The sequence below is a fragment of the Amblyraja radiata genome, chromosome 41 (genome assembly GCF_010909765.2).
Source record: "Amblyraja radiata isolate CabotCenter1 chromosome 41, sAmbRad1.1.pri, whole genome shotgun sequence".
In the NCBI taxonomy this organism is placed as follows: domain Eukaryota; kingdom Metazoa; phylum Chordata; class Chondrichthyes; order Rajiformes; family Rajidae; genus Amblyraja; species Amblyraja radiata.
The window spans coordinates 2765022-2792049 of record NC_045996.1 but is presented as its reverse complement, the minus strand read 5'-3'; the positions used below and the strand labels follow the sequence as shown (position 1 = coordinate 2792049).

Genomic DNA, 27028 nt, shown 5'->3' with positions numbered 1-27028 from the left:
CTCTCTCTCCTCTCTGTCTCTCCTCTCACCCCTCTCTCTCCCCGCTCTCACTCTCTCCCCTTCCCTCTCTCTTCTCTCCCCCCTCTCTCTCCCCCCTCTCTCTCCCCCCTCTCTCTCTCCTCTCTTCCCCTCTCTCTCCCCTTTCTTTCCCCCCTTTCTCTCTCTCTTCCCCCTCTCTCTGTCCCACCTCACTCTCCCCCCCTCTCTCTCGTCCCCTCTCTCCTCTCTCCCCCCCCCCTCCTCCCCTCTCTCCCTCTCTCCCCTCTCTTTCCCCTAACTCTCTCTCCCCTCTCTTTCCCCTAACTCTCTCTCCCCTCTCTTTCCCCTAACTCTCTCTCCCCTCTCTTTCCCCCCTCTCTTTCTTCTCTTTCTCCCCCTCTCTTTCTTCTCTTTCTCCCCCTCTTCTCTCCCCCCCTCTCTCACGCCTGCCTCTCTCTCCTCCTTGCTTCCCCCTCTCTCTCCCCCCCCTCTCTCTCCCTTTCTCCCTCCCTCTCTATCTCACCCTCTCTCCCTCTCCCTCCACACACTCTCCCCTCTCTCTCTGTCTCTCCTCTCTCTCTTCCCCCCCTCTCTCTCTCTCTCATTTCTCTTTCCTCCTCTCCTCCTCTCTCTCCTCTCTCTTTCTCCTCTGTCTCTATCTCCTCTTTCTCTTTGCCCCCCATCTCTATCTTTCCCCCATTTCTCTCTTTCCCCCTCTCTCCCTCTTCCCCCTCTCTCTTTTACCACCCCTCTCTCTTCCCCCTCTCTCTCCCATTCTCTCCTCCCTCTCCACCCCCTCTCTCTCTTCCCTCTTTCTTCCCTCTCACCCCTCTCTCTCTTCCCCCCTCTCCCACCTCACTCTCCCCCCTCTCTCTCCCCTACCTCTTTCCCCCTCTCCCTCTTCTCTCTCTCCATTCACGCCCCCTCTGCCTCTCCCCTCTCTCTCCTCTCACCCCCTTTCTCTCTCCCCCCTGTCTCCCTGTCTCCTTCCCCTCTCTCTCTCTCCACCTCCCTTTGAGAGTCTGTCCCTTCGGCACAGAGACTATCGCGGCAGCAGCGCTTCCGACGCCTCCGACGGCCCGGGACACTTGAACTGTCCGGAGCGCCCCATGGCTGAAGCTGCAGCAAGCGACTCGCTAGCCGCGCAAATACTCGTCAGCCCCGCAAACTCACCAGCCCCGGTTCCCCGCATCTGTATCCGCCTGCTGCTTCCATCCCTCCCTCAGCCCCGGCTCTCCAACACCCGCGGACCATGCAGTTTATCCGAGTTTTGAAATTTTTCTTGATCACAGAATTTCTCACCACAGAGCGTAAGAAATTTCTGATCAGCGTGAGGGCATGAGAGTTTGCTTGAGGGCGTGATTCTCACGCTCAAAAGCATGAGAGTTGGCAGCCCTGGAACCTATTCTCTACCCAACCACCCTTTTTCTCAATATATAGCTGTAGAATATTTTAGGATTTTCATATACCTTGCCTGTCAGATCCATGTCATGTCCTGTTATTGCCTTAAGTATACTCCAACATTCCTTATGCTTGCCGAGGAATTCACTGATTGCGACTGAGGTATGTCTCCTTCCCTAAACTTGCCAACCTTGCCTTCACCCGAACAGGAACATGGTGCTCCTGTACCCTTGTAATGTCACTTTTGAAAGCCTTCCACTGACCAGCTATCCACTTTCCTGTAAACTGACTTTGCAAATTCTCATCTAATGTCTCCAAAATTGGCCTTGCCCAAATGTAGGATCGTAATTTGTGGATTGGACCTATCCTTCTCTACAACTAACTTGATTGTGATTTTTGAGAATAGAGCAGTGGATGTTGTCTATCTGATATAGTATTTTATGTTAGGCAAGATGCATGGATCCACAGTGACTCAGCCGTTTGGATTCAGAACTGACAAAGAGAAGATTGTCATTTAAGGGTGTCATGGAGGCCTGTGACCAGTGGAGTTCCATCAGGATCTGTGCCGGGACCTCTGTAGATTGTAGGTAGACACAAAATGCTGGAGTAACTCAGCGGGACTGGCAGCATCTCTGGAGAGAAGGAATGGGTGACGTATCGGGTCGAGAACCTTCTTGTTTGGGATATATAGACATGATGAATGTAAATATAGATGGGTTGGTTACCAAATTTGAAGACAACGCCAAAATTGATGTCAAAGTATACAGCGGGATATATATCAGCTACAGAAATGGGCGAAGGAATGGTAAATGGAGTTTAATCCGAGCAAGTGCGTGGTGTTGCACTCTTGGAGGTTGTCTATAAAGGGACAATATACAGTCCATGGCAAGACCCTTAACAGCATTGATGTACAGAGGATACTTGAGGTCCAAGTCCCTAGTTCCCTGAGAGTGGAAAACAGAATTCTGTGGCAGAGTGATTTAAAAAAAGGCGTATTGTATGCTTGCTATGGTATGTATCTGTCGGGGCATGTCAGAGTCAGAAAGTTATGTTGCTCCTTTATAGGATTTTGGTTGTGCAGCATTGGAGTATTGTACAGTTCTTGTTGCCCTATTACAGGAGGGATATGGAGCCTTTTAAAAAAGTGTAGAAGTGGTTTATCAGAATTCTGCCTGTGTTAGAGGAAATTATTTCAGACTGTCAGGGTAGACCAGTTAGCCTGACATCGGTGGTGGAGAAGCTGCTGGAGTCAATCATAAAAGATGAAATAGCGGCACATTTGGATAGCAGTAACAGGATCAGTCCGAGTCAGCATGGATTTACAAAGGGGAAATCATGCTTGACTAATCTTCTGGAATTTTTCACGGATGTGACTTGGAAAATGGACAATGGAGAGCCAGTGGATGTAGTGTACCTGGACTTTCAGAAATCTTTTGATAAGGTCCCACACAGGAGATTAGTGGGCAAAATAAGGGCACATGGTATTGGGGGTAGAGTGCTGACATGGATAGAAAAATGGTTGGCAGACAGAAACAAAGAGTAGGGATTAACGAGTCCCTTTCAGAATGGCAGGCAGTGACTAGTGGGATACCGCAAGGCTCAGTGCTGGGACTGCAGCTATTTACAATATACATCAATGATTTACATGAAGGGATTCAAAGTAACATTAGCAAATTTGCAGATGACACAAAGCTGGGTGGCAGCGTGAACTGTGAGGAGGATGCTATGAGAATGCAGGGTGACTTGGACAGGTTCGGTGAGTGGGCAGATGCATGGCAGATGCAGTTTAATGTGGATCAATGTGAGGTTATCCACTTTGGTAGCAAAAACAAGAAAGGCAAATTATTATCTAAATGGTGTTAAGTTGGGAAAAGGGGAAGTACAACGGGATCTGGGGGTCCTTGTTCATCAGTCTATGAAAGTAAGCATGCAGGTACACCAGGCAGTGAAGAAAGCGAATGGCATGTTGGCCTTAATAACAAGAGTAGTTGAGTATAGGAGCAAAGAGGTCCTCCTGCAGTTGTACAGTGCCCTAGTGAGACCACACCTGGAGTATTGTGTGCAGTTTTGGTCCCCTAATTTGAGGAAGGACATTCTTGCAGGGAGTGCAGCGTAGGTTCACAAGGTTAATTGCCGGGATGGCGGGACTGTCATATGCTGAGAGAATGGAGCGGCTGGGCTTGTATACTCTGGAATTTAGAAGGATGGGAGGGGATCTTATGGAAACATATAAGATTTTTTAATGGTTTGGACACGCTAGAGGCAAGAAACATTTTCCCGATGTTGGGGGAGTCCAGAACCAGGGGCCACAGTTTAAGAATAAGGGGTAAGCTATTTAGAACGGAGATGAGGAAACACTTTTTCACACAGAGAGTTGTGAGTCTGTGGAATTCTCTGCCTCAGAGGGCGGTGGAGGCTGGTTCTCTGGATACTTTCAAGAGAGAGCTAGATGGGACTTTTAAAGATAGCGGAGTCAGGGAATATGGGGAGAAGGCAGGAATGTGGTACTGATTGTGGATGATCAGCCTTGATCACATTGAATGGCGGTGCTGGCTTGAAGGACCGAATGGCCTCCTCCTGCACCTATTGTCTATTGTCTATAGTATCCGGTCATTGCACTCTACAAAAATGTGTCACCTGGCTTGACTCTTGGAGGCCTATAATATTACCCCTCTCTTATTCCTAACTTCTATCTATAAAGCTTCTGTAGATGATCCCTCCAAATAACCTCTCTAAGTACACAATCTTATAATTCTGATCCAGTATTTACCATATTCTACAAGATTTTGCATCTATTTTCCTTAAAGCTGTTTTTCCAAACCCTTTTCTCGTCTTAGTTCGTCAAAACATTTTCATTTACCTTTTTCAAAATATTTATTTATTTCATTCTTAAACTGTTTTACTTTTTGGTCATATAGTTTAAAGTACATTTCATAAATCAGATTAAGCCTTAAGATATAGCCAAATATGATTTTTCCATCGGATATTATAATTGATTTCCTCTTTATATGTGATGAATAATAACAGATATTTTCTGTTAACTGATGATGATGTATTAATTTGAAGCAGTTCATACGCAGTAATGTCAGCTTACTACAGAGTTTATTACCACATTCCATGGAATTCTGTACATGAAAGCTTAATGCCACCATTAATGTTCTCTGGTTTGTTTTATGTGGGGGTGGGGGCGGGGGAAACTTATTTTCAATCTCTTACCTTGCCGGAGATGCGATTGTTTTCCGGATCATATCTCCGGTCGCTCTGCGGCCTAACATCATGGAGCTGGTGGCCTTGCTCGGGACTGACTTTGAGCCAAACCGTGGTGACGTGAACTTACCATCGGAGCCGACCCCTTGCCTGGCATTGATGCTCCAACCGCGACCTGCGGATTTCACCATCGAGGAGCTCACACTCGGGTAGAGACCGATGTCGGGAAGCTCCAAATGACGCAGAAGATTCGACCAGCCCCGACCCGGGGTCAATCGCCCAGCGCAGGGGAGCTGACATCCCCCCGATGCAGGAGCTTGATCACCCCGACGTGGAGGGCCCGACCGCCGGCTACGGGAGCCAAGATCGTCCCGTGAACAGAAGGCTCATGGCCCCCGACCGCGGGAGAACAAGGAAGGGGCGAGATTTAACTTTTTTTCGCCTTCCATCACAGTGAGGAATGTGGAGGAGTCACTGTGGTGGATGTTCATGATAAAATGTATTTTGTATAAAAAGCAACAGAACATACAAAATACATTTTAACATAAACATCCACCACAGCGACTCCTGCACATTCCTCACTGTGATGGAAGGCGATGGAAGGCGACCAAAAAGTTCAATCTCTTCCCTTCTTTGTTCTCCTGCGGTCGGGGGCCTCGAGCCTTCCGTTGACGGGGCGATCTTGGCTCCAATTTCCAGTGGTCGGGGTGATCAAGCTCCACATCGAAGGCTCCATAATGTGGAAGAAGGGTGTCTCGGCTCCCCTATAAATAATGCCTCATGATCAGGTTTCTGAGAATTGTTATTTTTTCGTCCTTTTGTGACTGCATGTAGTCTATTTTCCCAGTTATGCTGTACTGTAAAGGTAATGCACACCACAATAATATTCCAAAACTCCGAACCACCAAGATTGATGTTGCTGCGCTGGAAATTTTTCCAGACTGTTGGTTATTATTTCCATTAGTACAGATTAGTTTCCATTAGTTTTAATTTGCTATTTTGCATTATACATGGTTGTGTAATAATTGTTCCAGTAAACCACAGTGAGTTTAAAGTCAGCTTGGGAAACAGATCCTATTGTGAGTTTCAAGGGAGCCTGAGAGTGGGAATACAGTGAGTTTTATGGAGTACAAGAATAGGGCCCTATTGAGGCCTGATGTGTTCAAGGGGAGTTCAAAGGGGAGTGCAGGCAACTACCAGCTGAGCCAATTGCCTAGACACTGGAATATGTGGATCAACGGATATCGGATTATCTGAATTTTACGGCGTTGTTGCCATATTTGGGTGGAACTCGTTTTGTGCAGAAGCCAGCAAAATTGTATCAGTAGTTGGAAGAAATCAACCAGTAATTAACTAGTAAGTAGTTGATTACTCTGAATAATACTGGTGTGGATCATATTGGCTGTTCAGTGTTTGTTGCGCTTGAACATTGCATTGCTTTAAAACAATGTTATATGCTAATGAATGCCATGATCTGCCCACTCTGCATACCTCCACCTAGGAATATTTCACAGTAATTTCCCCTTAAAGGTGTGCAGAGAATGATAATTGTGGAAGACTAAGGATCCAGAACAATGTGGATCCAAATTGGACAACTGACATCTTCGCTCTTCAATATGATTAAAATATCAAACCTATTTGGACAGTTAAACAATTATAAAGGAAGCGGCTTCAGAAACATAGCAAGAAATGCAACCTTCCCATCCAGTTCAATATCTGTTGTGAAAATTGTGAAATTAGGAGCTTTTTACAAAATAATACAACTTTTCGGGGGGCATATGTCAAAAATCTTTTGCATATTGTTATCTCATAAAGTAATTCCTCTTCAGCTGAAACTAACTGTTTATTAAAAGTGGTGTATGCATGTTTATTAACAATATCTACTTAATGCAAGATATGTCTGCCAAGCGAATAAGAAAATAATGTATCAGTGTGTGTAACATATGCAATTGAACATAGAATTTGAGTTTGATTGTAAGATTTTAAAAACAATTCTTCAAGAATTGTTAAAACTGGTCATTAAAATATGGATTTATAATTCATGAATACTTGTGCAAAAAAATTGCATGATAAAGATTTTGCTATGAGCGTGTGTGTGTGTGTGTAAAACATATTCAAGCCCTATGGAGCTCTTTTAGACCTTTATTCAACTGCTGATATGCTTTGTGCCCGGTTTATTGATAGAAATCAGGTGAAGCAGAAGAAGAGGAGGAAGAGGCAAAAGAATCAAAACCTGATCCACTTCATCAGTTGATTCTTCACTTCAGTCGTACCGCTCTAACTGAGAAGAGGTATGGATGTATAATTGCGTAGTCAAACACTAAAGAGAAATGTGTTAAAAGTTTGCATTGAGGGTTGAAAGGGAAGGATGAATTAATACAGGTCCACCACCGATTTTCTGGCCCCCTTAGTTCCTTGCTGGATTATCAGTTTTGCTGGACTAACAGAGGTCACGGTCTCCGGGTGGAGTCAAACTGTACCGGAACGGTGGTCTAGGATCCCGGGGAGCCAGAGATAGCAGCCCACAAAGTCTGCCTCAGAAGCCAGCTGTGGGACCAGATTACTCATCAATGAAAAGATATGATAATAAAACCATACACAGGATTTCAAATCACATTCAATGGACTCCTACCCACCTGCTGGAAAATAGACACAGAAATCCTATGGCAAATGCAATTTATATGATGGAATAAAAACAATGTAGTTATCATCATTAGTAAATTTGCAGATAATAACATCATTGGTGATATCGTGGATGGTGAAGAATGGTTACAACATGATCTCGATATGTTACGATGATAAGTCAAGACATGGCAAATGCATTTAAAACAGAGAAGTTTGAGGACTTACACTTTAGTGTGCCAAACCAGGGCGGAACATACAGCCAATAGTAGAAACTAGGAGAGTGCTGTAGAATAGAGAGACCAGGAGTAGTGGTGCATGGTTGCCTGAAAGTGGCTTGTCAAGTGGACAGAGATGAAGAAGGCATTGGCATGCTTGGCTTCATTGCGAAGGTTATTAAGTACAAAAGTTGGGATATCAGGGGACCACACTGGAGTTCTGTGTGCAGTCTCATCGCCCAACTAGAGGAAGGATGTCATTAAGTTGGAAAAAATGAAGAAGATATTCACCAAATGGACTTGTGGGCTTAAGTTATGGGGGGAGGTTGGGTTGACTGGGACTTTTTGCTATTGAGAGTAGGAGGTTCAAGGGGGACCTTATTGAAGTGTAGAAAATCATGAGGGGCATGGATAAATTGAACGCTCACAGTCTATTCCCAGGGTAGAGGATTCTAAAACAAGAGGTGAAAAGGAAGAGATTTAAGAAGGACCTCAAGGGCAATGTTTCCACTCAGAGGGTAATCTATTGGAATGAACTGCCAGAGAAAGCTGTACAAGCTGATTCTATTCCAACTATTTAAAGAAAGTTTGTATAATATATGGATAAAGGGTTTGGGGGGGGGTATGGACTAAATCCAGGCAAATAGGACTAGCCCAGAATGCCAATGTTGTCAGCATATGTTCATGTCATAGGAGCAGAATTAGGCCATTTGGCCCATTGAGACTACTACGTCATTTAATCATGACTAATTTATCATTCCCACTCTACCCCATTCACCTGCCTTCTCCCTATAACCTTTGACACACGTACTAATCAAGAAGGATGGGCAAGTTGGCGCTAAAGCCTGTTTCCATGACTCTTATGACCTTCCATCAACAATTATTAGAATTCAACTCACTCCAAACGTTTTGGAAAGAATGTCACCTATAAACTAGCATATGCCATACATATCTAATTGAGGCACGTCATAGAATTGTAAAAACAAATATTGTTGGCAAGTGATTTATTATACTTTGTTTTACCATATTGTACCAACAAAAAAAATCTGTGGTTGTGGGAGTGAGGGAGAGGGACGCAACTTTAGCTGGTAATTAACTGGGGCCGACAATAGTCTGACTGCGATGTAATGGTATATCTTATGATTGCCTTGACTATTTATGAGTTCATTTAGGTTTTAGTATATATTAGAATCATTTTTTTTAATTGTCCTCAGCAAACTGGAAATGGACCATCTCTACATGTCATATGCTGATATCATGGCAAAGGTAAGTGTAGCCATTCATTCTGATCAATATTTTGAACATTCTCACTATATACAGTCATGTACATTGATCTAAAAGACGAGCATTATTTAAAAAATCATTGCTTTTTGTCATTAGCTGTTTCTTTACCATATTTTAAAAATCAGATATGTCGCAATCATGTTTTGCTTTTCGTAGATTGTATTTTATGTTTCTATTTCACAAAATATTCACAAAGTATTCCAGTTTATAACCTCTGGTAACCAGTCTGAAATCCCGGATTTCCGATCACGTTCTATAGATACTGATGCAGGACTCCTGGCCATCAAAGATTTTGAGCGTTAAGGTCATTTATAGTTACAGAAGTGCCTGCAAGTGTACACTGAAGACACATTCAGCCAATATAAAATAAAGTGGCATACAGATACTGGACAAGCAACTCCTGGAAGCATGATGCAGTTATTCTCTTTTCAATTTGATTGTTATTTTATTGATATCAGAGTAGTCAATTCAATGAACATGCTTCATAAATATCCGTAAAGCTGAAACAAAACCAAAGCAACTGTTGAACGTTTGTATATTTTATTATGCCGCTTAAATGCCATTTATTACAGTATTTATGTCAAAGTTACCATTGCTGAAAGGAGCTTATCTGTTACTTTCAGAGTTGTCACATTGAAGAAGAAGCAGAGGAAGAAAATGAAGAAGACGCTGAGCTTAGTTTTGAAGTAAGTATGCAATGAACCATAAGAATTTCAAACCATGCAAGCTGTAGATTTCAGTCAGAAATTTGAAGAATTTTGCATATCTTTACACTCTCTGAAACTCCTGTATATTAAGCAGTTGCTTCTATAGGTGCAGTTCCATTACAGTGCTCTCCATAATATTTGGTACAAAGACCCTTCATTTATATATTTGCCTCTGTACTCCACAATTTGGGATTTGTAATAGAAAAAAATCACATGTGGTTAAAGCGCACATTGTCAGATTTGAATAAAGGCCATGTTTATACATTTTGGTTTCACCACATATAAATTACTGCAGTGTTTATACATAGTCCCCCATTTCAGGGCACCATAATGTTTGGGACACAGCAATATCATGTAAATGAAAGTAGCCATGTTTATTTTATTGCATATCCTTTGCATGCAATGACTGCTTGAAGTCTGCGATTCATGGACATCACCAGTTGCTGGGTGTCTTCACTGGTGATGCTCTGCCAGGCCTGTATTGTGGCCATCTTTAGCTTATGCTTGTTTTGGGGGCTAGTCCCCTTCAGTTTCCTCTTCAGCATATAAAAGGCATGCTCAATTATGTTCAAATCGGATGATTGACGGCCACTCAAGATTTGACCAATTTTTGGCTTTGAAAAACTCCTTTGTTGCTTTAGCAATATGTTTGGGATCATTGTCTTGCTGTAGAATGAACCGCCGCCCAATGTTTTGAGGCATTTGTTTGACGATAGGATGTGTCTATACACTTCAGAATTCATTATGCTACTACCATCAGCAGTTACATCATCAATGAAGATAAGTGAGTCAGTACCTTCAGCAGGCATACATGCCCAGACCATAACACCACCACCACCGTGTTTCACAGTATGAGGTGGTGTGCTTTGGATCTTGGGCAGTTCCTTCTCTCCTCCATACTTTGTTCTTGCCATCACTCTGATATATGTTAATCTTTGTCTCATCTGTCCACAAGACCTTTTTCCAGAACTGCGGTTGCTCTTTTAAGCACTTCCTGGCAAACTGTAACCTGGCCATCCTATTTTTGCAGCTAACCAGTGGTTTGCATCTTGCAGTGTAGCCTCAGTATTTCTGTTCATGAAGCCTTCAGCGGTTGGTGGTCATTGACCTGACTCCTGACTCCTGAAGAGTGTTTCGGACTGTCGGACAGATGTTTGGGGATTTTTCTTTATTATAGAGAGAATTCTTCTGTCATCAACTGTGGAGGTCTTCCTTGGCCTGCCAGTCCCTTTGCGATTAGTAAGCTCACCAGTGCTCTCTTTCTTCTTAATAATGTTCTAAACAGTTGATCTTGGTAAGCCTGAGGTTTGGCTGATGTATCTAAGTTGAAGTGGGCGGCGCGACCGATGTTGCAGCGGCCTCTGCAGTCCGTCCGTCCGTCTGTCTGTTTTTTTTCTCCCGTTGAGTGTATAGTTTGTAGTGTTTTTTTTAAATTGTTTTTAACTATGTATGTGTGGGGGGCGGGGGAAACTTTTAAATCTCTTCCCTGTACGGATGACCCGACCTTTTCCCTGTCGGGTCTCCATTGTCATTGGGGCCTAGCATCGTGGAGCGGCCTCCAACTGGAACGACCTGGGGGCTCCAATCGCGGAGCCTGCAGACCTACCATCGTGGAGCTGGGAGGCCTTGGAGCGTGGAGAGCTGTGGTGGCACGCGGCTGCGACGCGGCTGCGACCCGACTTCGAAGCTTCTGAGGCTCCAGCCGCAGGCCCGGTGGATGGTAACATCGGGAGCCGCGGCGGGTCCCTGGTGGGAGACTGATTTTCGGAGCTCCCGCAACGGCATCTTCTCCCGCCCGAATTGCGGGGTTGAAAATGACCTGGAGCGGGGCCTTACATCACCCGGCGCGGCTTTAACGGCCGCAGGACTTGTTAGCGCCCGCCGGGAGTTCCAACATCAAGACCTGGAGCGGGGCCTTACATCGCCCGGCGCAGCCTTAATGGCCGCGGGACTTACCATCGCCCGCCGGGAGCTTTGACATCGGGAGAAGAATTGAGAGCAGGGGAGAGACAAGACTTTGCCTTGCATCACAGTGAGGAGGAGATTCACTGTGATGGATGTTTGTGTAAATTGTGTTGTCGTGGGTCTTGGTTCTTTTCTTGTTGTATGACTGCAGAAACCAAATTTCGTTTGAACTTCATTTGAGGTTCAAATGACAATAAACGGTATTGTATTGTAACAATTTTATTCTTGTTTCTCAGTCTCATAATGGCTATTGACTTTCATTGGCACAACTTTGGTCCTCATGTTGATAAACAGCAATAAAAGTTTTCAAAGGTGATTGAAAGACTGGGTACTGAGAATACTTATACCTGCATTAAGGAGTCATTTAAACACACCTGAACAATTACAAACGCCTGTGAAGCCACGTGTCCCAAACATTATGATGCCCTGAAATGGGGGGACTATGTATAAACACAGCTGTGATTTCTACATGGTGAAACCAAAATGTATAAAAATTGTATTTAATAACATTTAACAAATGTGCACTTTAACCACATGTGATTTTTTTCTATTACCTATCTGAAATTGTGGAGTACAGAGGCAAATAAATAAATTATGGGTCTTTATCCCAAGTAAATGAATAGGCTCTACATGTTGTTGCTAATCCCTAAATACATGCTTACAAATAAATAATTCAATTGCATTGGTCAAGCACAAATTGATTTTTATGCTTTCAGGCCAAAGCTATTATTAGTTATAACCATATATGAGGGTAAGAAGCTACAAAACCAGAAATGCAAATCAGACCTGTATTTTACTGGATTAATCTTTGCTCATTTTCTGAGCAAGTGTATGATATATTTCTGACAACAAAACAAAGAGACACAAAATGTTGCAGTAACTCAGAGGGTCAGACAGTATCTGGTGAATAAAGATTGGTGACGTTGCAGGACAGGTCCCTTCATTAAACTGAAAATATATGTTTCGGGTCGGGACCCTTCTTCAGACTGGTTCAGACTGGACAGAGTCTGAAGAAGGGTCCTGACCCGAAACATCACCTGTCCATGTTCTCCAGAGCTGCTACCTAACCCTCTGAGTTACTCAGCCCTCTGTGTCTTTTTTCTATTCAAATAATGTTTTTTTTAAAGTATTTTAGGTTTAGATTAATTATTTGCATGTGTACCGAGGTTGGGCCATGTGTACCAAAGCTTTGTTTTGCATGCTATCCAATCACATCATATAATTCTATGCATATATTAATTCAAGTGAAACCCAAGTACAAGGTGGAGCAAAGGTGAAGGTACAGAGTACAGAATATAGTTCTCAGCATTGTAATGCACCAGTTCCATAGACAAAGTTCAATGTCTGCAATGGGGTAGAGGTGAATCGAACAGTATCCTAGTTTGTGGAAGAACCATTCAGAAACCTGATAATAGAGGAGAAGACGCTGTTCCTGAGTCTGGTGGTGTGCATTGTCCTTCTGTGCCTTCTGCTGAATAGGAGCAAGGAAAAGAAGGAATGGTTGGGGTAAAATAAAGGGCCTGTCCCACTTGCGCGCAAAGATTTTGTTCGCTGCAAATATTTCGGAGCCCGGCGCCATGTCGCACACAACTCCTTATCCCTCCGCGCTTCTCAGTGCGCTCCATGCCCGTGCGCCTCAACGCGACCACGAGGTCGAGTAATTTGCATGCTATGGACACGTGAGTGGGACAGGCCCATTAGACTTTGATTATGTTGGCTGCTTTTCCCAGGCACAGTGAAGTGTAGATGGAGTCAATGGTAGGAAGTCAGTTCTGTGTGATGGACAACTTCAATTTTTTGTTTTCTTGGGCTTAGCTCTTCCCAAAGCTGTGATGCAGCCTGACACTATACTTTCTGTGGTGCATCTGTAAGGGTTTGTATGAGTAATTGGAAACATGCCAAATTTCCTCAGTATCCAGAGGAAGTAGGGGCATTGGTGTGTCTTCTTGGCTGCCGCAACAATGCGGTTGGTCCACGACAGATCGTTGATGATATTACACCAAGGAAATTGAACCATTTAAACATAAAACTGTGTCCCTATCAGGCAATTGAGCCCCAGTTTCCAGCATGACTAGCGGGGATACTGACCAATATACTAATGAGGAAATTATATTTTCTCACTGGTTCTGGACATTACTGGCACCCCTGCACTTCATGTGTTGTAAATACCTGTACATTTTGCTTGATAAGGAATTCCAAGATTTCAGGAATCAATAGAGTCAAGAGTTTGATTTTAATTGTCATATATATTGACAACAGAAAAATTAAATGCTTTACTGCACCGGCTTAACAGGACCATAAATGCAATACACACAGAAAATAGGTCATAATTTTATTTAAAAATCAGTTAACTGATAACTGTAATACGAGAGAGTTCACCCAGAGAGTTGTGAATTTGTGGAATTCTCTGCCACAGAAGGCAGTGGAGGCCAATTCACTGGATGAATTTAAAAGTGTGTTAGATGTTAGTGTGTTAGCCCTAGGGGCTAGCAGAATCAAGGGATATAGAGGGAAGGCAAGCACGGGTTACTGATTGTGGATGATCAGCCATGATCACAATGAATGACGGTACTGGCTCGAAGAGCCAAATGGCTTCCTCCTGCGCCTATTTTCTATGTCAGTCCAAAAACCCACAAAGTTCTTAGTGCAACCAAAGACAGTTCATATAAGTTCATAGTTGCTGAGGTTAGTGTTGTGTAATGTTCAAGAACGTAATTGTTGTTGTGAAGAACACTTTACTGACACTTTTGAGAAATATAAAAGTGGATAAGTCTCCAGGTCCGGACAGGATATTCCCTAGGGCTATGAGGGAAGTTAGTGTAGAAATAGCAGGGGCTATGATAGAAATATTTCAAATGTCATTGCAAACGGGAATAGTGCCGGAGGATTGGCGTACTGCGCATGTTGTTCCATTGTTTAAAAAGGGTTCTAAGAGTAAACCTAGCAATTATAGACCTGTTAGTTTGACGTCAGTGGTGGGCAAATTAATGGAAAGGATACTTAGAGATAATATATATAAGCATCTGGATAAACAGGGTCTGATTAGGAACAGTCAACATGGATTTGTGCCTGGAAGGTCATGTTTGACTAATCTTCTTGAATTTTTTGAAGAGGTTACTCGGGGAAATTGATGAGGGTAAGGCAGTGGATGTTGTATATATGGACTTCAGTAAGGCCTTTGACAAGGTTCCTCATGGAAGGTTGATTAAGAAGGTTCAATTGTTGGGTATTAATGGTGGAGTAGCAAGATGGATTCAACAGTGGCTGAATGGGAGATGCCAGAGAGTAATGGTGGATGGCTGTTTGTCAGGTTGGAGGCCAGTGACTAGTGGGGTGCCACAGGGATCTGTGTTGGGTCCACTGTTGTTTGTCATGTACATCAATGATCTGGATGATGGTGTGGTAAATTGGATTAGTAAGTATGCAGATGATACTAAGATAGGTGGTGTTGTGGATAATGAAGTAGATTTTCAAAGTCTACAGAGAGATTTATGCCAGTTGGAAGAGTGGACTGAAAGATGGCAGATGGAGTTTAATGCTGATAAGTGTGAGGTGCTACATCTTGGCATGACAAATCAAAATAGGACGTACATGGTAAATGGTAGGGAATTGAAGAATGCAGTTGAACAGAGGGATCTGGGAATAACTGTGCACAGTTCCCTGAAGGTGGAATCTCATGTAGATAGGGTGGTAAAGAAAGCTTTTGGTGTGCTGGCCTTTATAAATCAGAGCATTGAGTATAGAAGTTGGGATGTAATGTTAAAATTGTACAAGGCATTGGTGAGGCCAATTCTGGAGTATGGTGTACAATTTTGGTCGCCTAATTATAGGAAGGATGTCAACAAAATAGAGAGAGTACAGAGGAGATTTACTAGAATGTTGCCTGGGTTTCAGCAACTAAGTTACAGAGATAGGTTGAACAAGTTAGGTCTTTATTCTTTGGAGCGCAGAAGGTTAAGGGGGGACGATAGAGGTCTTTAAAATGATGATAGGGATAGACAGAGTTGACGTGGATAAGCTTTTCCCACTGAGAGTAGGGAAGATTCAAACAAGAGGACATGACTTGAGAATTAAGGGACAGAAGTTTAGGGGTAACATGAGGGGGAACTTCTTTACTCAGAGAGTGGTAGCTGTGTGGAATGAGCTTCCAGTGAAGGTGGTGGAGGCAGATTCGATTTTATCATTTAAAAATAAATTGGATAGTTATATGGACGGGAAAGGAATGGAGGGTTATGGTCTGAGTGCAGGTAGATGGGACTAGGGGAGAATACGTGTTCGGCACGGACTAGAAGGGCCGAGATGGCCTGTTTCCGTGCTGTAATTGTTATATGGTTATAAGAAGCTATTCTTTATTCTGTTGGTCATGGCTTTCAGGCTCCTCTACCTCCCCCTGATGGTAAGGGTTGATTGGTTCTTGATTAGTAAGGGTGTCAAAAGTTACCGGAAGGCAGTAGAATGAGGTTGACAGGGATAAACTCGATGGGCCGAATGGCCGAATTCTGCTCCGGTCTTATGGCCTTATGGTATCATATTTAGATGTTCTAGTGAGGTGCCCTTCCCCTTGTATTAAGCAGAGAGAGAGTCAGCCTTGCTTTACGATGAATGTATAGAAATTGTGACATTGAATGTGTGAAAGCTGTGGAAAACTGATTGAGAGCTTCAATTCGGGTTCATTTTTATTGATTGAAATGGTTCTGAAGCAGGTTGCTAGCACGGGGTTCCATAAACTAGAACCAAGTCAGCTAGATTCCCTTGAATCACGTGCCTGGTCTCTGTGACGAATCATTTCAGAATGAATGGTCCATGCATAACATTTTTTATCATTATCAGGTGAGACCAAATCTGGAGTATGGTGTACAATTTTGGTCGCCCAATTATAGGAAGGATGTCAACAAAATAGAGAGAGTACAGAGGAGATTTACTAGAATGTTGCCTGGGTTTCAACAACTAAGTTACAGAGATAGGTTGAATAAGTTAGGTCTTTATTCTCTGGAGCGCAGAAGGTTAAGGGGGGACGATAGAGGTTTTTAAAATGATGAGAGGGATAGACAGAGTTGATGTGATCAAGCTTTTCCCTTTGAGAATAGGGAAGATTCAAACAAGAGGACATGACTTCAGAATTAAGGGACAGAAGTTTAGGGGTAACATGAGGGGGAACTTCTTTACTCAGAGAGTGGTAGCGGTGTGGAATGAGCTTCCAGTGGAAGTGGTGGCGGCAGGTTCGTTGGTATCATTTAAAAATAAATTGGATAGGCATATGGATGAGAAGGGAATGGAGGGTTATGGTATGAATGCAGGCAAGTGGGACTAAGGGAAAAAAGTTGTTCGGCACGGACTTGTAGGGCCTAGATGGCCTGTTTCCGTGCTGTAATTGTTATATGGTTATATGGTTATTACATTTGCAATGTATTTCGTTAGTGTTATGAGACACCATCAGGCATGAAAGGTACACTATAAACAAAAGTGTTTTTCTTTATTTTTATAGGAAAAGGAGATGGAGAAACAAAGACTTCTCTACCAGCAGTCCAGATTACACAGCCGTGGATCTGCTGAGATGGTTCTACAAATGATTAGTGCATGCAAGGGTATGAATTTTAGAAAATGTCTACTTTTCAATTTCACCAATCTAATATATATCACCAGTATCAATAATAGAAGCCTTATTGTTATTCTTCTGTGCCAGCATAACAGTACTAGCTCTTAAAGAATGAAATACGTGTGAGTAATAATTTGAGTTAGAACTTGCTAGTCTGATTATTTTAGTACCGCATGTGTGTCCTAAGGGAAGAAATAGTGGACCTAGCATGTGAACTGGAAATAGCATGTGAAGGTAAATCATTTTCTCCTTTAGCTTTGGTTTCATTGACTGCAATCACTGATGGTCCTAGCTGTATCAGGGGACAAATTCTGCAGAAATACCAATGCTTTAATATCTGCTGCAGGGGACTTTGAGGCGTCATTTTTGATTATTTTTGATTCATTATTGATTGCCCTTGTTCGTATAGAGAGGACATCCTTTATGCTTGGGACAAAATGGGTAGGAAAGAACTGCAGATGCTGGTTTAAATCAAGGTAGAAGGTGGAGGGTCTGAAGAAGGGTATCAACCCCAAACATCACCCATTCCTTCTCGACAGAGATGCTGCTGAGTTACTCCAGCATTTTGTGTCTACATCCTTTATGCTTATACTTATGCCTGACATTTGGGATACTAAGGGAACACTCTGCTGCAAGTTCTAGGCAAGTGCATTTTAAATAGTTTATTTTACATTCCATATAAACCTGAAAAATATGACAACAAAACTGTCAGGGGATTTGAAGCTCGCATTTAACTTCGCAAAAGAAAATAAATAAAAATTTGGAACGTGCTAGGTGACATTGCTGTTGCCGATGCACTAGCTTTGGTTAAATTACAGATAACTTGCCACGATTTTCTTTCTGCTCCATTTCACAGGTGAGCCTGGTGCAATGGTTTCCTCAACTCTAAAGCTTGGTATTTCCATTCTGAATGGCGGTAATAATGAAGTCCAACAGGTAGAAAACTATATGCTGAATGTCTTATTTATTATCATAAATGTCAAACAGTTATGTGACAGTAATGTGCAATATATACAGGGTATGCTAGCTAGCACGTGGAAATGACTGGATTGTAATCAGGACCAGCTCCATAGAGAAAATATTTCAGGGTTCAAGTTCTATTTTGGCAGGAAGAAAATTCAAATTAAGCTGATCAGGTAAATTAAGTAATAAGTAAATATCTGGATTATCGTAAAACCCCATCTAGTTTACAAATGTACAGAGATCTGCTGAGGCAGGGTGGTAGATGTGATTTATATGGATTTTTATAAAGACTTTAGAAATATAGAATATAGGTGCCTTCATGGCTGATCATCTAAAATCAATACCCCGTTCCTGCTTTTTCCCAATATCCCTTGATTTCGTTAGTTTTATCTAACTCTTGAAAACATCCAGTGAATTAGCCTCCACTGCCTTCTGTGGCAGAGAACTCCACAGATTCACAACTCTCTGGGTGAAAAGGTTGTTCCGCATCTCAGTCCTAAATGGCCTACTCTTTATTCTTAAATAAAAAAAAACTTACTTACAAAATTCTTAAGGGGTTGGACAGGCTAGATGCAGGAAGATTGCTCCCGATGTTGGGGAAGTCCAGGACAAGGGGTCACAGCTTAAGGATAAGGGGGGTATCCTTTAAAACCGAGATGAGAAGAACTTTTTTCACACAGAGAGTGGTGAATCTCTGGAACTCCCTGCCACAGAGGGTAGTCGAGGCCAGTTCATTGGCTATATTTAAGAGGGAGTTAGATGTGGCCCTTGTGGCTAAGGGGATCAGAGGGTATTGAGAGAAGGCAGGTACGGGATACTGAGTTGGATGATCAGCCATGATCATATTGAATGGCGGTGCAGGCTCGAAGGGCCGAATGGCCTACTCCTGCACCTAATTTCTATGTTTCTATGTTAAACTGTGACCCCTGGTTCTGAACTCCCCCAACGTCAGGAACATTATTCCTACATCTATTCTGCCCAATCCTTTAAGAATTTTATATGTTTCTATAAGATACACTCTCATCCTTCTAAATTCCAGTGAATTTAAGCCCAGTCGACCCATTCTTTCATCATATGTCATTCCCGCCATCCCGGGAATTAATGTGGTGAACCTACACTGCACTTCCTCAATAGCAAGAATGTCCTTCCTTAAATTAGGAGACCAAACCTGCACACAATACTCCAGGTGTGGTCTCACCAGGGCCATGTAAAACTGCAGTAGAACCTCCTTGCTCCTATACTCAAATCCTCTCGCTATGAAAGCCTCTGACAGGTTGCATATTGGAGTTGCTTCAATGAGATCCAGGGCAAGTGAGCAAATTGGATCCAACATTGGTTTGGCAATAGGGGACAGAATAATGGTTGAGGGCTGTCATGCAATAGGATGCTTGTGACTAATGGAGTCTTATTAGGATTGGTGCCTGGACCCCTGTTTTTTATTCATATGAATTTGGATGTGAGCGGCAAGGTCAGTAAGTTGACGGACGATGTACAAGTTAGCAGAGTTGTTGGTAGGTAGTCATATTCTGCAATAAGAAATCAATGTTTTATTGGGATGGACTGAAAAATGGCAGATGGGTTTTAATCCAGACAAGTGAGAGATGATGCATTTTGGTAGTACAGATGAAGCTCAGACTTCAATGATCGATTGACGTCACAGTGCAAGACTATAGATCTTTGAAGGTAGCAATGCAGTTAGATAATGTGGTTAGGAAGACATTGGGAATTCTGGCCTTTATTAGTCGAGGCATAATACATGTTGGCAGGTTATGTTCAACTTTATAAAACCTTAGGCAGACCCCAACTAGAGTACTGCATGCAATTCTGGTCATCGAACTATAGGAAGGATGGGATAGTGCAGGAGAAGATGCAGAGGAGATTCACCGGGATGTTGCTTGTGATGGAGCAGTTCAGTTGTGAGCAGAGTCTGGAGAAGGTAAGTACGTTAACCGAGGACATGACCCGGGTACATAAAATGATGAGGGGCGGAAATGGGGTGGACTGCAGGAAACATTTCTCTGTATTAGACTAAATAAGAGGGCATAGGTTTAGACTAAGGGGCAATAGATTCAGAGGGCCTATGAGGGGGATCTTCACCCAGAGAACTGGAGTACACAGCTGGAAGAGTTGTTGTAACTGCATCACTGACAGTATTTAAGAAATGTCTAGAAGAACACTTGAATTGCTTAGGCATAGAGAGTTGTGGATCAAGTGCTGGACAATGGGGTAAATGCGGAAAGGTACTCATTGGCCATCATGGACAAATTGGACTGAATGGTTTATTTCCATGCTGTACAACTCTATGGTTGAATGAATTCTTGGTCTAGTCCCTGAGTTCCACAACAATGGGATTGGCTTCTAACAGCTCTCTGAAGAGGCCTGGTAAACCTATTAATTTTAAGGGTTATTAATCTCATTTTGGTTAAGCCGTAAATGTTCGTCTCCCACAAGAGAAGCCCAAGCTATGGGAAATAATTAAAAATGAAAAGTTGATCATTACAACAAAATGTGATTGTTCTGCCCTTTGTTTAGAAAATGCTAGACTATCTGAAGGAGAAAAGAGAGACTGGTTTCTTTCAAAGTATGCAAGCTCTCATGCAAACCTGCAGGTGAGTGAGTTTGTGGTTCTTCTCTGTACTGCTGCATTTTGAACACGGCAAGTTCTCAATTCCATGTCCACTGAACGAGAAAGTTCAACAGTCTGGCCTATCAATTGATTCCACAGTTATGAGCATAAATCATTTACTACTTGACCAATTCGCACTTCTGCTGAAAAATTCAAATGACAGAATACTGCTATCACAACATTTAACATCCATGACTCTGTAACTTGAAGATGAGAGGAAACATTTAATAGGGGCAACTTTTTCACACAGAAGGTGTTGGGCATATGGAATAAGCTGCCAGAAGAAGTTGGCGAGGCATGTACAATAACAACATTTAAAAAAATATTTGGACTAAGAGCATGGAAAGGAAAGGCTTAGAGGATTAGTGGCCAAACACAGGCAAATAAGACGAGCTTGAGTGGGGCATCTTGGATGAGTTGGGCCAAAAGGCTTGTTTCCGTGCTGTATGACTCTATGAAGCATCTGGACAAACACTTGAATCCCCAACGAAGACACAAATTGCTGGAATAACTCAGCAAGTCAGGCAGCATCTCTGGTGAACATGGATAGGCAACGTTCGAAGGGTCCCAACCCGAAACATTGTCTATCCATGTCCTCCAGAGATGCTACCTGACTCGCTGAGTTATTCCAGCACTTTGTGTCTTATTTGGTAAACCAGCATCTGTAGTTCCTTGAGTCTACTTAAATTTCCAAGATTTAGTAGGCTGGGGACGAAGTGGCAGTAAATGGATGAGCACTGAATAAAGAGTTGGAGACACGTAGGTTGAAATGTTTGTACGGTGCACTTCCGGTTAAATGACTGAAATATAATGCTAAATTATTGATTGGTTTTGGAAAAAGCATGTCAATGTCAGGGTATGAATCGTCAGATTGATGCTGTACTAAGATCCATTACACACCAATTAATGTTGAACAGTGAATATTTAAGATTAACAGGAATTCACTCTCAGAGTACCCATTTCGACCACAGTCCAGTCATGTGAAATTTGTGTTTGTCTGGGCACCTAAACATTTTGGAAACAGTGGACAATAGGTGCAGGAGTAGGCCATTCGGCCCTTCAAGCCAGCATCGCCATTCAATGTGATCATGGCTGATCATCCACAATCAGTACCCCGTCCCTGCCTTCTCGCCATATCTCCTGACTCCGCGATCTTTAAGAGCCCTATCAAGCTCTCTCTTGAAAGTATCCAGAGAAACGCTGTTGACGTGGAGTTTCCCCCTGCTGTGCATGTTTGCAGCAGCCCAACACCAGCTGTGCAGAGTCATCACAAAGGATTTAATTTGTGTAAATGGCAACAATCCAGAAATCCTTATTGTGTAGAGAAGAAGCTACTAGAAGTTGTGAGATTACTGTAATCTTAGTATGACCACTGGCAGTAGGTTTAGCCTTCCCTGTCATTCTATCGAATCTAAACCCTATGTATATTCGCAGCCATCCTGGGAATCAAACTTCCAACCGTTCAATGAGACACAACTCGTAGTGAGTTAAGTTCCTGGCTGTCGTCAATGTCTCAGTGGTCTCTCTGCTGACGCTGAGTGAACAACCAGTTTCCCCCATCCAAGTTACAGTAGTTCAGTAGCCTCTTCCCTGAGTGCAGAAGCTCTTAGTTGGTTTACCTAAACTGATTGTAGGCCCTGTCCTATACCAGTTTTGCTGTGGCTGAGAGATCCCACTATTAAGATAATATCCCACTGCCGTATCCGATCGAAACTACATTTCCCTTTGATCGAACTCCATTGACCTTTCAAAAGTATGATCTTGTACGTGTGTATATGTGGTTGTCTTTACATCTTTGTGCAAACACTATGCGATACGATAACATTTTTACATATTCTGATTCACATATTTCCCCTCTAGGCCAAGAGCACCTTATCTGAACATTTTATGCTTTATTTCTCGACATTACTGATTAAAAGTAAAAGTTTAAAAACATCAAAAGACATTGAATTTAAAACGACCAGCTTTCACTGATGACGTCTCAATGGCTCGGCTAGCAGTGATCAGCTTCACTGAAGATTTCATCCTATATTTTTCGTTATTCGCAATTAAGGTTTTAAAAATGTCAACTTTAACAAGATTTTTACATATTCTGATTCATATTTTCACTGAACATTTTATGCTTTATTTCGCGACTTATTACTATTAATGTTTAAAAAAATCAAAATACTTTGAATTTAGAATGACCAGCTTCAACTGATGATGTCACAATGGCTTGGCTAGCAGGAACACTGAACTTTTCACCTCACAGGAGGCAAAGGGCGAATTGCTATAGCAACATGCAGGGGAAGTGCAATTGGAATAATTTTATAAAGCCCACTGCTCAGAGAGGCAGTGGAGTGCTGGAACCTTACATTCGGGAACGGCTTGAGTTGGAGGGCTATGCTTCCCATGGGGACTATGGGTAGAGAACAGGTGCGTTGGGGGAGGAGACCTAATGGGTCTGCACATAGTCTAGTATTATTATAAAACTCTCTCTGTGACTGTGTGTGTGTGTCAATCTGATTAATGTTCCTATTTTCTTCAGAACTCTAGGCCCCAGCCTTCCCATCTAATCACATTTTTCCCGTCGTGGCGATAAACATCTTCCCATTGCATTCCCACCTATCTGAAGTTTTTAATTGTTTAAAGTTTTAAAAACAACCCGAAAACTCACCCTTTTTGGAAGAAAAAACCTGAGTGACATCACAATACACTCACAAGGCAGGACCGGGACACTCCGGGAGGGAGGGGCACTCCAGTGTTCATGCGGTGGCTGATGTCGGTCACGAGGGTGGTGCCGCGGGCCCTGGCTGGAGCCGTGCCTGGTACTCGAGCCAGATTGAGAGCCGTCCCGGGCTTGGGATGGGGCCATAACCGGTGCCAAGAAAGAAGCCGCTGCTGGATCCAAGGACTGCGAGCACTGAGAGTGGCAGCGGCTGCCGGCGCCCGACACCTGGTGACGACGGTGGTGCCGCAGGCCCTGGCTGGAGCTGAGCCTGGTGCTCGAGCTAGAGTGAGAGCTGTGCCCGGTGCTTGGGACGGGGACGAAAAAGAAGGGCAGAGTGGGAGGTGGGCAGAGAAGGAGAGGGATGGAGAGTGAGGGGGTAGAGAGGGAGAGTGACCGGGGCAGCTGGAACCAAGGAAGAGCCTGAGTCAGGGACGAGCTCGGAGCTGACGGCTGGAGTCCACAGCCAGGGCCAGGCCGAGTACGAGAACCAGGCCGAGTTCCAGGCCATGGCGCTGCCCTACGACCTGGGTAGGTCCTGGTGCATGGAATGGGTGAGGGGAGGAGGATGAGGGAAATGAGGAGGAGGGAGATGTGGTAATAGAGGGAGATGGAGGGGGTGGGGCGTGGAGGAGGGAGATGGGAAGAGGTGGAGGAGGGAGATGCCCCCTCCCTATCTTCCTCACTCCCACCCTCTCCACCCCTCTCCCTCTCTACCCCATCCCTTTCCCTCCCTCTCCCTCTCTACCCTTCCTCTACCACACTCTACCCTCTCCCTCTACCCCCTCCCTCTCTGACCCTCCTCTTCCCTTTAACCCCCTGAACCTCCCTCTACCCTCTCTCCCTCTCTACCCCCTCACCCTCCAACTCTACCCCTCCCTCTCCTTCTTTACCCCTTCCCTCTCTGCCCCCTCCCTCTACCCCCTCTCCCTATACCCCCTACCCCCTCCCCCTCCCTCTATACCCCCTCCCTCTCCAACTCTATCTCCTCCCTCTCCCTCTTCCCCTCTCTCTACCCCCCTCCCTCTCTGCCCCCTCTCCCTCTACCCCCTTCCCCTCCCCTCCCTCCCCCTCACTGCCCCCTTCCGCTCCTTCTCTACTCCCTCTCCCTCTATACCCCCTCCCTCTATGCCCCCTCCCCCTCTGCCCCCCTCCCTCTCTGCCCCCCTCCCTCTCTGCCCCCCTCCCTCTCTGCCCCCCTCCCTCTCTGACCGCCTCCCTCTCTGCCCCCTCCCTCTCTGCCCCCTCCCTCTCTGCCCCCTCCCTCTCTGCCCCCTCCCTCTCTGCCCCCTCCCTCTCTACCCCCCTCCCTCTCTTCTCCCTCCCTCTCTATCCCCTCCCTCTCTACCCCCTCACTCTGCCCCTCCCCTTCCCTCTAACCCCCTCAACCTCCCTCTCTCTCTACCACCTCTCCCTCCAACTCTACCCCTCCCTCTCTACACCCCCTCCCTCGCTACCCCCTCCCTCTCTACCCCCCTCCCTCTCTACCTCCCTCCCTCTCTACCCCCCACCCCCACCCCCCCTCACTCTCTACACCCCCTCCCTCTCCTAGCGTGGAGAGGGAGGGAGTGCTGGGGATGAGGAGAAATGAGCTGTGCCTGCGCAGTTGGGGGCTATGCGTGAGTAGTGCAATATTATGTTGGGGGAACGGGTGAGTGGTGGAATCTTGCGTTGGGGTAGCATACCCAACGGGCCTGCACTTGGTCTAGTATGCCAATAAAACACTCTTGACTCGGTTTGAGTTATTGTACAACAGGGAAAAAGGCCCTTCAGCCCAACTCGCCCATGCTGATCAAGTTGTCTTCCTAAGCGAATCCCATTTGCCTCAATTGGCCCATATCTCGCTAAACCTTTCCTATCCTTGTACCTGTCTAATGACTTTTAAATATTGTAACTCTATCTGCCTCTCCCGCATCCTATGGCAGCTGTTCCATATACCCACATCACCTGTGTGAAAAGATAGCCCCTTAGCTGCTTTAAATCTTTTTCCCTCGCATCTTAAACCTTTGGCTTTTTTTTTCACTCTTGCGGCCTGAGAAAAAACATCCACCTTATCTATACCCTTCATGATTTTAAGATTACTCCTTTGGCCGGGTTATAATGAAATGTGGATATTGGAGGCACATTTTAAGTGAGGAAATAAAAGTCTATAAACTTCCCAGCACCTGCTTTTAGCAAAATGCTAAGCAGTGTGTAAACAAACAACTCCTTCTCAGCAATCTTTCCAAAAGCCTCTTGGGACAAAGCTGAACAGTTATGAAGCTACCTCTTCCGATAAACAAAGACTCCAGGTGGCAGGACCTACTGACTCTTGTCATGCAGTCAATCTGTTTCCCAGAGCTGTATTTGGAGCCTTTTAAGAACATTGTTCCTCTCAATTCTGTTATTTCAGCCAGTTCCTGCACGTGTCATAAACAGTTTTCTTGCCCACGAATGTTGGTGCAGTCAGCCCTCTCTCCTACATCTATTGTTACAAAATGTCAGCTTATCCTAAGAAGGAGCATTAAATATCTTGACATTCAAGCATTAATTCAGTAATAACTGTCAGTATTTGTAAATATATATATTTTTTCATTCGAATGAAACATAATGTTTTTCCTAAAACTACTGGGGAGGGGTCCTAGTGAAAATGTTGCAAAGTGTATTTTCATTTAACAGTGCACAGTACACAGTGACAGACGTGGTAATATCAAAAGAGACAGAAATACTTAAAATCCCCCGTATAAAACTAAAGCTACTGCTGTTCATTTCAGTTTCTGAGGTTTGTACTTCTGCCTGCCTATATGAATTGCTGTTTAAAAAGTATTCTGTGTGGATTTGCACCTTAGGAAATCGAACTTTTCTCCATCTCAGGATCCCTTTGTAATGCATTTTGGATATAGCAGACAGACTTGCCAATGCCACCCCAGCTTGCATATCTCCCTGACCATTTAGAGCCCCGACTTCCAACCCCACCCCTAATTCTAAAGGTGCACCAGCAAACCCTTCGTCCCCACCAGTGAGACGGCATCAGTGAGACAGCTGTTATTGCAGCTCACATTGTAGCCATTGGGGACAGCGCTTTCCGCCCGCCGACAACAACGGCACTTCCTCCACCTTCCATCGCTCTGTCCACTCAGCCTCTTCATACACCCCCATACTTGCCCCCCCTCCCATCGCTGCCTCCTCCTTTTCCCGCAACAACAGCCACGTGAACGGATGAAGAATGGCTCGCTGGTGCAGACCAGCGGCATCACCGCCCAGTTTTAAGTTGGAACGACACAAAGTGCTGGAGTAACTCAGCAGACTGAATCAGTCTGAAGAAGGGTCCCAACGTCACCTCCAGCGATGTTCTCCAGCAATGCTGCCAGAACCACCGAGTTACTCCCACACTTTGTGTCTCTTTTGGGTATTAACCATCATCTGCAGTTCTTTGCTTCAACTACATACTATAATAATACCTTTCTTGGTTATAGTGGACAATCAGCAATAACATTCCTCAGCAAAGATGCTTTATAATGAGGGTTTACTATACTGCACTGCAGGAAATAAGTGAGCGTACAGTAGGCTGCTACAACGCGATAGTTGAATTCCTAATGGGCCTGTCCCACTTAGGAGACTTTTTAGGCAACTGCAGTCGCCACATGTTCGCAGGTGGTTGCCAGGGAGTCGCCTTCATGGTCGTGAGGAGTTCTCGCATTCTGGGAACTAGTCGCGGCCTTATTATGGTCGCCGTGAATTTTTCAACATGTTGAAAAATTAGCAGCGACCAGA

At 44.1% G+C, this 27028-nt stretch overlaps 1 protein-coding gene across 7 annotated transcripts in view; it reads left to right on the top strand.

The window, feature by feature from the left end:
• ryr1 (ryanodine receptor 1) overlaps window positions 1-27028 on the top strand; it is a 604017-nt gene that overhangs the window by 476317 nt on the left and 100672 nt on the right. For all 7 annotated transcript variants that reach the window (XM_033014584.1, XM_033014582.1, XM_033014581.1 and 4 more), the window contains 6 exons: window positions 6772-6878; window positions 8642-8693; window positions 9335-9397; window positions 16869-16968; window positions 17836-17915; window positions 20475-20551. In XM_033014584.1, coding sequence (XP_032870475.1) covers window positions 6772-6878; window positions 8642-8693; window positions 9335-9397; window positions 16869-16968; window positions 17836-17915; window positions 20475-20551 — 479 coding nt within the window. The remainder of the gene's footprint in view (window positions 1-6771; window positions 6879-8641; window positions 8694-9334; window positions 9398-16868; window positions 16969-17835; window positions 17916-20474; window positions 20552-27028) is intronic.